The 13,774-nt window shown below is 43.0% G+C and overlaps 1 protein-coding gene and 1 long non-coding RNA gene across 3 annotated transcripts in view; one reads left to right on the plus strand and one right to left on the minus strand.

Moving 5' to 3' along the window:
* Nucleotides 1-13,774, plus strand: part of grm5b (glutamate receptor, metabotropic 5b) — a 70,442-nt gene that overhangs the window by 47,136 nt on the left and 9,532 nt on the right. For both annotated transcript variants that reach the window (XM_034604921.1, XM_034604922.1), the window contains exons 7-16: nucleotides 4,338-4,573; nucleotides 5,350-5,471; nucleotides 6,479-6,603; nucleotides 6,732-6,900; nucleotides 7,260-7,386; nucleotides 11,304-11,421; nucleotides 11,632-11,818; nucleotides 12,272-12,430; nucleotides 12,797-12,922; nucleotides 13,562-13,744. In XM_034604921.1, coding sequence (XP_034460812.1) covers nucleotides 4,338-4,573; nucleotides 5,350-5,471; nucleotides 6,479-6,603; nucleotides 6,732-6,900; nucleotides 7,260-7,386; nucleotides 11,304-11,421; nucleotides 11,632-11,818; nucleotides 12,272-12,430; nucleotides 12,797-12,922; nucleotides 13,562-13,744 — 1,552 coding nt within the window. The remainder of the gene's footprint in view (nucleotides 1-4,337; nucleotides 4,574-5,349; nucleotides 5,472-6,478; nucleotides 6,604-6,731; nucleotides 6,901-7,259; nucleotides 7,387-11,303; nucleotides 11,422-11,631; nucleotides 11,819-12,271; nucleotides 12,431-12,796; nucleotides 12,923-13,561; nucleotides 13,745-13,774) is intronic.
* LOC117773210 overlaps nucleotides 1-13,774 on the minus strand; it is a 237,303-nt gene that overhangs the window by 36,619 nt on the left and 186,910 nt on the right. The gene's annotated exons all lie outside the window — the stretch shown is intronic.

Genomic DNA, 13,774 nt, shown 5'->3' on the forward strand with positions numbered 1-13,774 from the left:
ACAGAACCACAATGCAGATTTTGGTGCCTTATTTTGGTGCCTGAGCTCTGTATTAAAAAACTTGCCCTGCCCTCAGACTAATGTTAAATTATAACTTGCCAATTTGCCTTGGCAAAGAATAAAAATGTTCAGTTCTGGCACCTTATGTGCACCGGTACCATTTTTAAAGTATTGATTTAGCCCTGAAAAAACCCTAACGATGCCCAACCCTAGTATAGATTTAAAGTATGTTGCATCAGTGAAATAGTAAATGAGAAGAGCATCAAAGCAAAAGCAAAAGCAAAGGACATAATGACAGATGGATGCAGTGAAATGTGACAGTCGGAGCATTGGGGGAAGGAAGAGGAGAGGAAAACAAAATGAAAGGAGTCAAGGGAAAGCTGAAGGTGTTAATGACAGAGGGCGAAAAACGTCGAGGGAGAGAGAGAGAGAGAAAGAAAAAATCCATTGACAGGATGAGAGCGACCTGATTAATGATCAGGGATTGTTTACTTGAATCTGTTTTCTCTGCCTCTGCCTGTCAATCACTTCCCTCACTTTGTTCCTTTCTCACTCCTCCACCCACCGTGTCTCCTAATGTCAATACAGCATTGTGTTAACCACACTCTAGAAGGAAATACTCCCAGAAATAACCCAAATCTTATACATTCGTCCCTCGGGGGGGGGAGCTGCCGATCGATCCGTGCCGTGTGATACTAGCACTTCGTTGCTCTGCATGGAACAACATCCCCTGTGTGACACCAGAGAACAACATGTGCTGAGAATCACCCAACCAAAACTAATGTACCAAAGTCAACACTGTTATTGAAATAATGATCCAAGCATCCGCAACCACCTTGATATTTTCCTTCTAAGCCACAGTGCACTAGAGAAATACATTTGTGGTGACAATGTGATTGTGACGTGCATTACAGTTGTTTATTTGAAATTATCTTATCTGTGAGCGATAATAAGTGACATTGTAGTTTTTAATTGTTACAAAACAAATCAAAGATGAGAGGAAGTTTTCTTTTCTTTGAGCTTCTTTTTGTATCCTGACATCAGGACCCACAGGTTTGGAACCACTGATATCAACCGTGTCTGTTTCACCCAAGTTTTGTTTGACTTGTTTACTCACGTCTCATCTGACCTTCTGAAGCACATCCAATGTCCTTCTGTCCTAAAGAAAACATCAGCCTGTGTCAACTTCTATAGCATTAAGCATTTAGCTAACATGGTTCTTTAAAGCTTGAAGTTGGGGCGTGCCAGCTTCGTGCTGGCAGCCAATCACAGTTTTAAGCTTGGGACACACACCATTGCTGGCTTTCATGCTAACGTGCCATGGTAGCTGTCCATGCAATGCTAAAAAGAAGAAGGGGTTACAGTTAAAGCACTCTACAAACTCATCGTGTACGTATGAGTGTTCTGTAACTGGACATGCTCACACCTGTTGGGAGGCATCAACAGAAATGCTGCCTGTTCACCTTGAACAGGGTGACGTCATGTGTTGCACAACTGCATTGTGGTTGTTTTGCTCTGTTTGCACTGTGTGTGGCAGAAGTTCAGAAAAGCTCAACGATTTAAGCCGCAGCCGAGGCACCAGCCAATCAAATATACCATAAAAAACAAATACTCAAACACAGGCGCTGTGCAATCAAATCACATTCATGCAATAGAGGAGGCAGACACCGATGGTGAACAGGGAAGACAGGGCAAACCCCAAAAGTGTCTCGATCGCCACCCAGTGGCTGGCTGCAGTATAGCTAATTAATCCTGCCTCCTCCATGTTAGTTGATGGGACATGGGCCTAATTAAAAATTTAAAGTACACATCTTTTAAAAAAAAGATGGTTTCTGTCATTGTTCTTATCACATTGATGTTTGTTCAAGTGCAATTTTTTTCAGTAGATGTGGTTTTAATTCGTTATTTGATGCGATAAAAACAACCTCACGATTGACAGCTGAGACGGACTCGTGATTGGTCAAACTCGTGTATCGATAGGACCTTTCTATACCTCGGCTTCATTCCCAAATCTCGCTACTGCACTGACTCTGGCTCCATATGCACAACATGGCTGATATGTAGTCAGGATATTTTAGCTGCATTTCTGGATAGTGGGACAAAGTGGAGACACGTCGTCCATCTCGTCATCTATGGTGCCAGAACCACTGCTCACCACCCTATCACCCCCCCCAACTGATTCCAAACAACACATTTATTTTTATGTTTACAGGCCTGGTCTGTCATAGAATGGATAGCCGTGATTTATGTTTACAGCTCAGAGGTAGAGGATGAAGTGAAAAACGTCAAAGAAAGAGAAAAAAGAGGGACAGCTACAGACACCCAAATGGTGACAGACGGAGAAGGCAGTTTACATATGCACACAAGCACTCCAAACGGACCGAGGCTAGGAGGACTGCTGTAGGAGAAAATGAGTTTTGTTCTCTGGAGGCTGAGAGAGAAGGGGGGGGGGGGGGGGGGAGAGAGAGAGAAATGGAGTGAAAGAAGAAAGTAAGAAATGAAAATTTCCATCGAAAGAAACCGAGGATCATTGTTTTGCCTGAGGCCACATTGGCAGTAGTTGTGAAAGGAGGAGAGATTTGTCTTTCACATCCACTTCTCTCTCTTTCCCTCCCTCTTTATCTTTCTTTTTCTCTCGAACACACACACACACACACACACACACACACACACACACACACACACACACACACACACACACACACACACACACACACACACACACACTGTGCCATCTGTACCTCCTTGAGGAGCAATAAACCCAAATCTCCTCCAAAAAATGCAAACGACAGTGATATGTCTCCACAGTTTATGTGCGTGTATTGTGAGGCAGTTATATTCGTCTTGCTGGTGTCTGACGGGGCACGGCTGCTGAGCTGCAGCCAAAATACTCCATTTGACCTAGATCATCTCAGCACCCGACTGGCGTATGTTGGTGTGTGTCTGTGCGTAGTGTTTATGCGTCTTTGTCAGCGATATGAAGAATTTTGGACAGTGCCCATAATAATAAAGAGCTCCCTCCCACATGTCTTCTGACTCCCTGCTTATCCTTCTGTTTTTGCCGTCTTTCACTGGGCTTCTCCCTGATTTACCATTCCTGCTCTCCCTCTCTGATGTATTTTTTTTTTTTTGCCAAACGTCTGCACCCTATTGGTGCCCTGTGCTTCACCTCACAACCCAAATGTTTAAATCACCAAATAACCGGCATGCACACGTACGTAGACATGCACACACGTACACACTAAGCAACTGGAGTAAGACATTTTCAGATATGAACTCTGGAAAATTGGTTGTGGACATTTCCTGGAATTTGCCTTTCACATATGAAGAAAGCAGCGAGAGATTGTCCAAGTCAGATGTGTTCACAACAACAGGAACATTTTCGAAACATTCAGGTGAAGGGTTGCGCCTATAGCATGCAGGCGGGACATCATGTATGAGTCCTGCTTCGGAAAACAGAGTGTTTTTGTTTACGGCACAACGGCATGAGCGTCAAACTTTCGAATATCGTTCTTTCCAAGTTGACATGTTCGTTTGCTACTTCCACGTGCATGGCACCTCTATTTTCATCTTGAGGTGTTTATAATCATCCAGTTTTGCATCTATAATGTGTTAGAATCGTCATCAACACGCCCACTGCCACGCTTGACATTTTCCTTCTGCATTCTCACATGGGCTCGCGCAGACATTTTGTGGACATTTTACTAGGGGGGCTGGCAGGAAAAGGACATTTGCGTTCTCACACACAGCCCCCACCCTGGAAATGTTCACTTCAACAAATGTTCACTATCTAACAAAGACATGAATGCTGGTTTGGACTGGTTAGAAAAGTTCTCAACTACTGAACATCTGTCACACTCCAAGGATCTAGTATTTCTTTCCCTCCTCTCTTCTTTCCTCTTTGCTTGCGTCTGCCCTCTGACTGCAACATAGTCAATAAGATCTACTTTCTTGACATTCTGCAGGACAAGATATCTGCAGGAAAAAGATGTGTCCTTAACACTGAGCGAGATTGTCCTCAAGTTAACACCATGTTTCTTTAAGAGTGTCCATTTACAATGGTTGGACACACAGAAAAGTTGCCCTCACACTTCTATCTCAGTCTTCTCCCAAATTATTGATGTTTGAAAATGAGAAAATGTCCAAACAAATTCTACCTTAGAAGCCAGTGCAGCAAAATCAGCAGAAGTCTGTTGGAATAAAGAACTAACGCCACCACATAGAAAATGAAATGATGAAAATTGTCTTTGTATTGTATGACCCTTTTTCAAGCCTAACATATAAATTGAAATCTTTACTTAATTGTTCTGCTTGTCTTTCCTTGTGTTCTGTGACAGTGATGGATGGGCAGACAGGTACGACGTGACGGACGGTTTTGTTAGGGAGGCAGCCGGTGGTATTACCATCAAGCTCCAGTCGGCCGACGTGAAGTGGTTTGACGAGTACTACCTTAAACTTCGGCCTGAGAACAACATCCGGAACCCCTGGTTTCCAGAGTTCTGGCAGCATCGCTTTCACTGTCGGATTAAAGGCCACCCGCAGGAGAGCAGCAAGTACAACCGCACCTGTAGCAGTGAGTACAGACCGAAAATAAGAAATGAAAGTAAACGGGCAGCCGGAGGAATTCTCTGTAGTGACAGCACTTTAATATCATTTTCCGTATGACGAGGGATTGTTAGCGATACCAGTTACGTTTATTATTGTTTATTGTAAAATCCCTTGAGACATATTTGGGAAAAGACATGAAATTCATTAGCAGTGAACACTGAGTTACAGGCGCCTGTATTTTTGTGTTGACAATAATCATACGGAGAAGACGGAAAGCATGTGTTTCTGTTTTCACATCACAGGCTACAGTTTCAGTCTGCTTTTATTGATATTAATGCAAATAACATACACTCACATAATATGCAAAAAAAACTGTCTGAGCACAAACACATTCAGTAAACAACCATGCACACACAAGTTTCCTGTTCATCTGTTCATTTCCCCTTGGGGCTGCGAGTGCACTCTCCCTTTATTTCAATGTATTCGTCTCTTTCTTGTCCCTCTCTGGTTCGGGTCCTCCATTAATCAAAATGGTGCGTGAGAGCTGCATCAAAGGGAGTCATGTCTCCCTTATTCTAATGAAATAGGACGTGAAACAAATGAACGGGACAGAAAGGAATGAGATGTGGAGCTGTGAAGTGGCCATCGAGAAAAGGGAAGAGAGCAGTCTTTGATGTCAGGAAGAAAAGAAAAACACTTTGCTTCGTAATATTAGAAAGAAAACGTGAAATTAGGAGTTGCACTGATATACCTGCATTTGTTTTCCATTTGTCCTCTGTCCCTGCCCCCCCACCTCTGCAGAGCGAGAGTCGCTTCGGCAGCAGTACGCACAGGACACCAAGATGGGGTTCGTCATCAACGCCATCTACTCAATGGCATATGGCCTGCATAATATGCAGCGGGCTCTCTGCCCAGGTTATCAGGTACGGCTGGGATGAATGAATAGAGGGACACTATGACTCAAAGAGATGAAGAGGGTGGAGAGTGGGAACGATGGGAAAAAAAGAAGGTGCCTAACGGGTTTTTGCGGCCATGTCACAGTAGAACTTGTTTCCACAGGTCCATATTTACCTCTGCCAAGGAGGTTGTGTTTTCATCGCTGTGTGTCTGCCTGTGTGTTAGATGGATTACACAAGAACTAATGAAGTGATTTTAGTGAAACGTGGTGTAAGGGTGACGTATGGGTCAGGGGAAAACTCATTCGAGTTTGGAGCAGATTTGATAAAGGGGGCAGATAAGGGAAAATATTAACTTTCTTTAACATTGGGAGATTTTTTCAATGTTGTTGTGAATTTCTCAATAAATTATACAGAGATCTTTATGAGGGACTTATATCTAGATACCCACTATATCGAGTGTGTGAAATTTGTGGCCACTTGATTGGGTTTATTGTAGAATTCACTCTAGTTGCCATTTCATTTACAATTTCCTGATGGGAACCCAAAGGACAACATGTACAGACTAAAACAGTACATAATAATTATATATAAAGTAGGAAATTCACATGGAATAGTAACAAATTTAAGCAATTTCAATCATTAATCTGTATTTTATTCTATACGTTACTTTCTGCGAGTCAGACAGCACATAATGGTTCAGGTCTGTTCACTGGTACAGTCATTGGCGTAAATGTCATAGATAGAAAAACAATACTTCCTCACTGCTCCTTTCAATCTTCATGTCATTTGTATGGATGACGCACTGTGGTTTGATTTCCATAGTGTTGTGATAATCATCCTACTTTGAATATACAGTTAAGGGTTAACTGGAGGAACTTTAACAACTACTTTATAGCTGTTGCATTCAGTTTTAACATGAAAGACCATTGACCACCATTGAAAGTTACTTGTGTGCACACACAGATTCTAACCTGAACATGTGGATCAGGACACATTAGTTTTACATGACCCGACTGTCCATGTATTTTAAGGGCCTATGTGATGCCATGCGACCTATAGATGGTGCCACACTGCTGGACTTCCTGATGAAAACTAACTTCACCGGAGTGTCGGGGGAGGGAATCCTATTTGATGTGAATGGAGACTCGCCCGGCAGGTGAGTGCTGGAACTGGACAGAAATTACATCCTCTCCTTTTTATTGCGTTTTGGGTTGCAAAGCTGAAGTGGTGTGTTTCTGTGTGACATGTGTTGCATGTTTTCATACATGCTCTTTTTCTGTACAGGTATGAGATAATGAACTTTAAAAAGATGGGGAAGGACTACTACGACTACATTAATGTTGGCAGTTGGGACAACCGCGGCTTGAAGATAGACCATGATGAAATCTGGCCCAACAAAGAGGCCATCATCAAGTCAGTCTGCAGTGAACCCTGTGACAAAGGACAGATTAAGGTAAATACAACTTATACAGATATCCTTTCTTTTTAACTGCTGTTTAATATAGTGTCCAGTATTCTGTAATAAGTAATCATTTAAAAAGTATTGTTTAATATAGTGAGTCCAGCACCCTGACCTGGAAAATAGAAAGCAATGGCAATACGTGTACATGGCACAGTTTCTTATAGGCCAGTCTAATTCTTATCAACATTGGTTCATAAGGAATTTCCATTCTGCCATTGTAGCTGCATAAAAGAAAAGCTCCATTTGGATACAGTGGCCGGTAGAACTGAGCTGACACTGATAAATAATCCAGCTCACTGGTACTGGAAGGTACAGGCAAACATTCACAATGCACACTGTGCCCCTTCTAGGTGATCCGTAAAGGCGAGGTGAGCTGCTGCTGGACGTGCACCCCCTGCAAAGAAAACGAGTTTGTGTTCGATGAGTACACCTGTCGAGCCTGTGAGCTGGGCTCGTGGCCCACCTTTGACCTCACAGGTCAGTGTCTGCGTGTCTGTGTGTCTGTGGGTTTATTTTTAACCTGAAGTCTCAGAGGCATTTCAACACACCAAGAACAGAAACACGACAGTGAGCTCATGGAACGAACTAACTATGCTCTTGCATAAAACCTTCTAATATCAGGGAGGTAGCGGTGTTGCTATTTGACAGTCCTGCTATTTGACAGACAAATATGAATTAAGACATTTTTTTTAAGGTTAGGTTTATTTTAAGGTGAGAGTAAGTCCTGAGGAAATCAATGTAAGCCAATGTAATGCCCTCTGAAGTCATGGAGACGTGCTTGTGTGTGTGTGAGGACCTTTTCCTGCATTAACACCGACCTTGTCAGGACCAGTAGACCTCATGGGGATCAAAGCTTGGTCCTAATAAGGCATAACTTAATTTCTGAGCTCCTGGTTAATGCTAGTGGTAAGATGTTAATTGTGGGTAGGTTAAGGTAAGGGTTAGGTATGAATTGGTCCTGGTTAAGGTTAGTGATAAGGTTTCGATTAGACTGTCCACAATGAATGGAAGTCGATACAAAGTCATAATAGGAATAGCAACACAAACCTGTGTGTGTTAGTGGAATTAAATAGTTGTGTTTTCTCTGATACAATGTGCTATTGCAGCAGTTTTATTACTATGATACAATAACTCCTACGATACAATAAGTCCTGCACCAGTTACATTAGAGAAACAGAGAGAATAACCCTCTGTGTCTCCTCCTCTCCTCTCCTCTCCTCTCCTCTCCTCTCCTCTCTTCTCTTCTCCTCTCCTCATCCTCCTTCTCATGATTAGCGTTCAATGCAAATGCATCTCAGTTGCAATGAAAACGTATTTACCCTCCACTGCGTCCAAAGCAGCTGTTTTTTGTGTGCTTTTCAGCTGCTCATTACAATGCTTTGCTATCTCCTCAGCATGCTCGATGATTAAAACATGAACCGAGCCCTGTTGAAATTCAGATTGAGCATCTCTGCCAGAGACAGAAGCGTCCTCCGCCTAAAACACGGAGTGAACCAGTGAGAAAATGACACTGAAAAACGAGGGGAGGAAGAAGATTGAAAGAGTGTCGGGGGTTACCAATGTCTAACTTTTTTTTGCGTGTGTTTGTTCGCATCTTTGCGAGTACGTGACTCATTTCATCAACAATAAATGCTGCGTGTCGCCCAGCGGGGGGTTATATGGAACCAGTAATAATGAGGTGTAAACAAACTGCTTGCCCTGCTCCTCTGGCAGACATTTTGATCTATCCTCAGGCCATAAAGAAAGGAGAGAAAGTGGGGGAGAGATAAAGGGGCAGAGGGAATAGCGCAAGGTCTCAGCTGGCAGGGACCAGAGGTAAAGTGGGTGTGAAGAAGGATAGAAAGCAATAGGAGAGTTTAGGGGACAGCTATAGAGCAAAACAACAAGAAAAAAAGACAGTGAGAGAGAATTGACTTTGAAACACGAAGAGATGGTGAGAGTGAGTTTGAAAGAGAGGGGGAGAGATGGAGATGAATAGAGGCTGTGGCAGAGGCAGCGACCAGGGAGAGGAGCAGAAAAACGTAGAAGGGAGGATTAGCTCTGGGATTTGAGCCTCTCCACTGATGAGTAAAGTTCCACAAGTCTGAGTCTGAGAGCGTTTAAAGGAGTTTGCCTCAAAACTTTATATTGACTGAAACCCCCAGAATCGTCCCCCTCCCCCCGACACACCAGTTTGGCTCGGGGTCAAACACGACATTGGTTTCCTGCAGCTTCTGTGAACTAATTAAGATTTAATTTGCAGAGGTAGTGGATGCTTACAACACCCATGAGAAAAACACTGATCTGGGATTTTCAGCCCCAACATTTAGAATTATGTGGGCACGATTAATTTCTCTGCAGGTTCTTACTTTTCTGCCCATCGCAATTTTTCACAGGTGGATGGTCCCCACCCGTAGACAGGGGAGACCTGGTGAGACGGGAAAGCTGCTGCCTTCTATGTCTGATTATTCTGTTTTGAGTTACAAGAACTCACGCTGTTTTTAATCATGATTTATATTAAGTTATTCAGCTTTAACTCAAACTGCATTAGGAGCTTTTCTGTGACATGAGCTGCATCCTCAACCAAAAGTTTCCTCCCGACTTAGTTTCTGTTCCTGTGTGTTACCATCCCCATGGTTCTTTTTCAGCAATTAGACTGTTGTTGATGCCCCTAGACCAAACCGATCTCTGATTTAATACAGTTAATGACTGTGTTAAGAAAAAGTCATTAAATTACTTAAGTCTGTTTAATGACTGTTGTGTCTTATCCTCCCTCTGCGATTTCCAGTACTATACAAGCAGGTGTGTGTGTGTGTGTGTGTGTGTGTGTGTGTGTGTGTGTGTGTGTGTGTGTGTGTGTGTGTGTGTGTGTGTGTGTGTGTGTGTGTGTGTGTGTGTGTGTTTCTGAGAGACAGAGAAAAGAGCAAGATAGACAGAAAGGATAGAGAAAGGATGATGTGGAGTGACGGGAGGTTTTAGTCTACGTGGGCCCCTGCTGTTCTGGTACGTCCAGACCATCCAGCTGGATAACTTCAGCAAGTGTTAAGACTGATCATAATTAAAACTGCCCCTTTAATTAATGGCTCTTTATCTCCAGGCCTACGAGGAAGACAGAGGTGGAGGGAGAGAATTAGGGAGAAAGGTGGGAGGAGTGAAGATGAGGAGAGATGTGGGGAAAGATGGGAACAGAGTGATGGATGAGAACTACAGAAAAGAAAAATGAGCGACAGGAAAGGGATCAAGGTTGAATGACATGAGCAGAGAGGATGAAGGGGAGGCACAGATGGAGGGAGAGGAGGAGAGAGTGGACAGAAGGGAAAAGGTAATACAGGGAGAAAAGTTTCAAAACAGCAGATAGCAGGTGAGCAGCATCGAGCAGCAGTGGATAATGAAGGACCCCTGTGGAGTAATCCGTATAATATTTTATTAATGGCTGGATATGTTTAATTAATGGATTTGATACAGATTGATGGAAACAAAAAAAATCACACACACCAATTCCACTTTACCCATGTTTTCTAATCGTGTTTTGCTCCTTTGCTGACCCACAGCGTCACGCGGTCAGGATCAGGGGACGTCTTTAGGCTCGGTCACAAATACCCGAATGTAACAGTGGCGAACCTTCACCTCACGTTCACTTCCAATCAGTGAGGTCGAGGAGGTGAATAAAACATTTGAGGCGAAACACATCCGCTGTGTGGCTTCGCACGGAGTTATACTTTGATGAACTCTGACCCACTTCATTTGCGTGTGTGTGACAGAGGCTTCAGGCTTCAGGCAGTTAACTGTTGAGACTTTCCCACCTGAAGATGTGCAGGTCCACTGCCCCTGACCTGTACGGTTTTACTGCACACTGATGTTTCACCTGAGCAGTTGTGGGTGAAAGCTTGATGCTAAGAGAAACAAATGGAAAGGGAGAGAATGATATCAATATAGGGTTAAATGTTGAGTGGGGAATGGAAGTCTTACCTCAAGTTTTCACTGTATCAGTTGCTGACCTTCCCACAGATCTCAGCTACACGGTGGTGGTAGTTACAGGTTTGCAGCAATATATGTTTGTTGGCTGAAAAAAAGCCTAACCCCATAATGGAACCACATTGAAATCCACTAGATCTGGATTTTTATTTGGATCTGCACCAAACACTAGAAATTGGCCCCTTAAACATGCCTGATCAAGATCCATACATTATTCCCTGGGAAATTGGTGAAAATGTCAAAAAATGCTTTATCTCACGTTGTAAAAGAAAGTGGGAAAATTCCTTGTCCAAAACTGAATGGGTTCATTCTTCGTCCATGTCCCGTGTGCCCTTGACAAACAAAAAGAAGCAGAGAGGAGAGAAAACATAACCTCCCTGGCTGAGGTAGAAGCTCTTGGTTATTTTTTTGTTTCATGAAATCCATCCCTTTTTCTCCAGGCTGTGACCCAATCCCGGTTGAGTACCTGCGGTGGGGAGACCCTGAGCCAATAGCTGCTTTGGTCTTCGCCTGCCTCGGTCTGATGTTCACATTCTTTGTCACTGCCGTCTTCATCAGGTAACAAATCTCTAATCTCAGTAACATATACACTGAGGAAAACTATAGATAATGATGCACTGGACAGAAATAAACACTTTAATACCTACTTCGCACATTTCTACTATTTTAGTCTGTGTTTCCTTTGTGCGTTTAAATCCTTCTCTGTACACTATATGTCTTCATTTTCCATATTTGTGCACATAAGTGAATGAACATATCTGTATTTAGATTTCGGGACACCCCAGTGGTGAAATCTTCCAGTCGGGAGCTGTGTTACATAATACTGGCAGGGATCTGCCTGGGTTACCTGTGCACCTTCTGCCTCATAGCTAAACCCCACATTATCCACTGCTACCTCCAACGACTGGGAATCGGCCTGTCACCTGCCATGAGCTACTCTGCACTCGTCACTAAGGTGAGGACGGGATTAAGAATTTTGCAAAGTGATTGTGAGATAAAGGCTTCGGCAACTGTGAGAGGTTCAGGGGTAAAGGACACATCTGTGGGAGGAAGCAGGGCTCTGCGGACTGAATGAGAAAGATGGCCAGAGTGAAGTGATGCTTCAGATTATAATCCCTTTTTATAAATTAGAATGAGAGGGTATGGGAATCATAACATCAGAAATCAGGGTTTGGGTCAATCCTACACTGTTATAAGGGATTTTGGGAATGAGCATTTGTAACAATGTTACATTAACTTATTACATTAGCTTAAGCAAAAGAAATGACCCTCCATTTATATCCCTACATTGTGACTCCTGTGTGGCTTTATTATTTTCCCCCACAAATAATGGCCCAAATATAAGGTCCAGTATGTTCAGTATATAGTTTATGAAAATATCCTGACATTGTTTGTTATCTGACCACAGACAAACCGCATCGCCCGGATCCTGGCGGGCAGCAAGAAAAAGATCTGCACAAAGAAACCTCGCTTCATGTCGGCCTGCGCTCAGCTCATCATTGCCTTCCTCCTCATCCTGCTGCAGCTGGGCATCATCGTGGCTCTCTTCCTCATGGAGCCACCTGAGGTATCCTGTGTGTGTGTGTGTGTGTGTGTGTGTGTGTGTGTGTGTGTGTGTGTGTGTGTGTGTGTGTGTGTGTGTGTGTGTGTGTGTGTGTGTGTGTGTGTGTGTGTGTGTGTGTGTGTGTGTGTACATACAAAAGAAAGACTTGAATCAATGTTCTTCTTCTGTTACATTGTTTTTAAGGCTATTTGACACTGAGAGTCAATTAATGAGAATATTGTCAGGTGTTGTACTGTTTGCAGTTCTGCTGCAGTACTTTACTTTTACTTCTTTGCCAGTAGATGTAAAGTATTGGGCTGGTTGTTGTAGCAAAAGCCTTTTTCGGGTTCTCTAATTTGTGATGCCATGTTCCCTCCTGTTTCTCTTCAGGTGATTCATGACTACCCCAGCATCCGCCAGGTCAACCTCATTTGCAACACCACCAACATAGGTGTGGTTACGCCGCTGGGATACAATGGCCTGCTCATCCTCAGCTGCACCTTCTATGCCTTCAAGGTACTATCGCAAGTGTTTCTAAGTAATTGTAATTGTAACTGTAATTACAACATTACAGTTCAGAATTACAATATTGAATATGCTGAAAAAAATGGAAATCCTAAATCTTCACAGGATAAGACATACTGACAATGAGTGGGTGCTTTAAAGCTGTAGTTGGAACCATAGGTTATTAAGTATATGAACATGTCCACATGTGTCTCTTTTTACAATTTGTACAGTGCACATCATCACACGACAGAAAAGCAATGATGAAACCACTGGTAATGTATTGCTGCTCTACAACCTTTCAACAGCAGTAAATGAAATTTTTACTGCGACAAACACATAAAAAAGTCAATGTTTAATTCTCGGTGGCCTGCAGCGTGTGAGAGCCGAGTGGTAAAAAGAGACAGCAGCTGAAATGGACTGTACTTCAAGCAAATACATTTTCTGTGATTACAAACATAGCAGCAGAACAAACCAATATAACTGGTGGTGTGGGGTTGTGACCCCATGTTTCACATAATGTATCAAACTGTGATGCAAAGGCAAATGGTTTGCAGCGAACACAGTTTTATCTTCAGCAGCTGTATAGAGAGGATTGAATATTTATCTCACTTGTCTCTTTTCTTTCTCTCTCACTTTTCTCTCCTCAAGACCCGCAACGTCCCGGCTAATTTCAATGAGGCGAAGTACATTGCCTTCACCATGTACACCACCTGTATCATCTGGCTGGCCTTTGTACCCATCTACTTTGGGTCCAACTACAAAATTATCACCATGTGCTTCAGTGTCAGCCTCAGTGCCACTGTGGCTCTGTGCTGCATGTTTGTACCCAAGGTAAGGCTGGTTGTTTTATATATTTCCTCA

This window comes from Hippoglossus hippoglossus, chromosome 13 (genome assembly GCF_009819705.1).
Source record: "Hippoglossus hippoglossus isolate fHipHip1 chromosome 13, fHipHip1.pri, whole genome shotgun sequence".
NCBI lineage: Eukaryota > Metazoa > Chordata > Actinopteri > Pleuronectiformes > Pleuronectidae > Hippoglossus > Hippoglossus hippoglossus.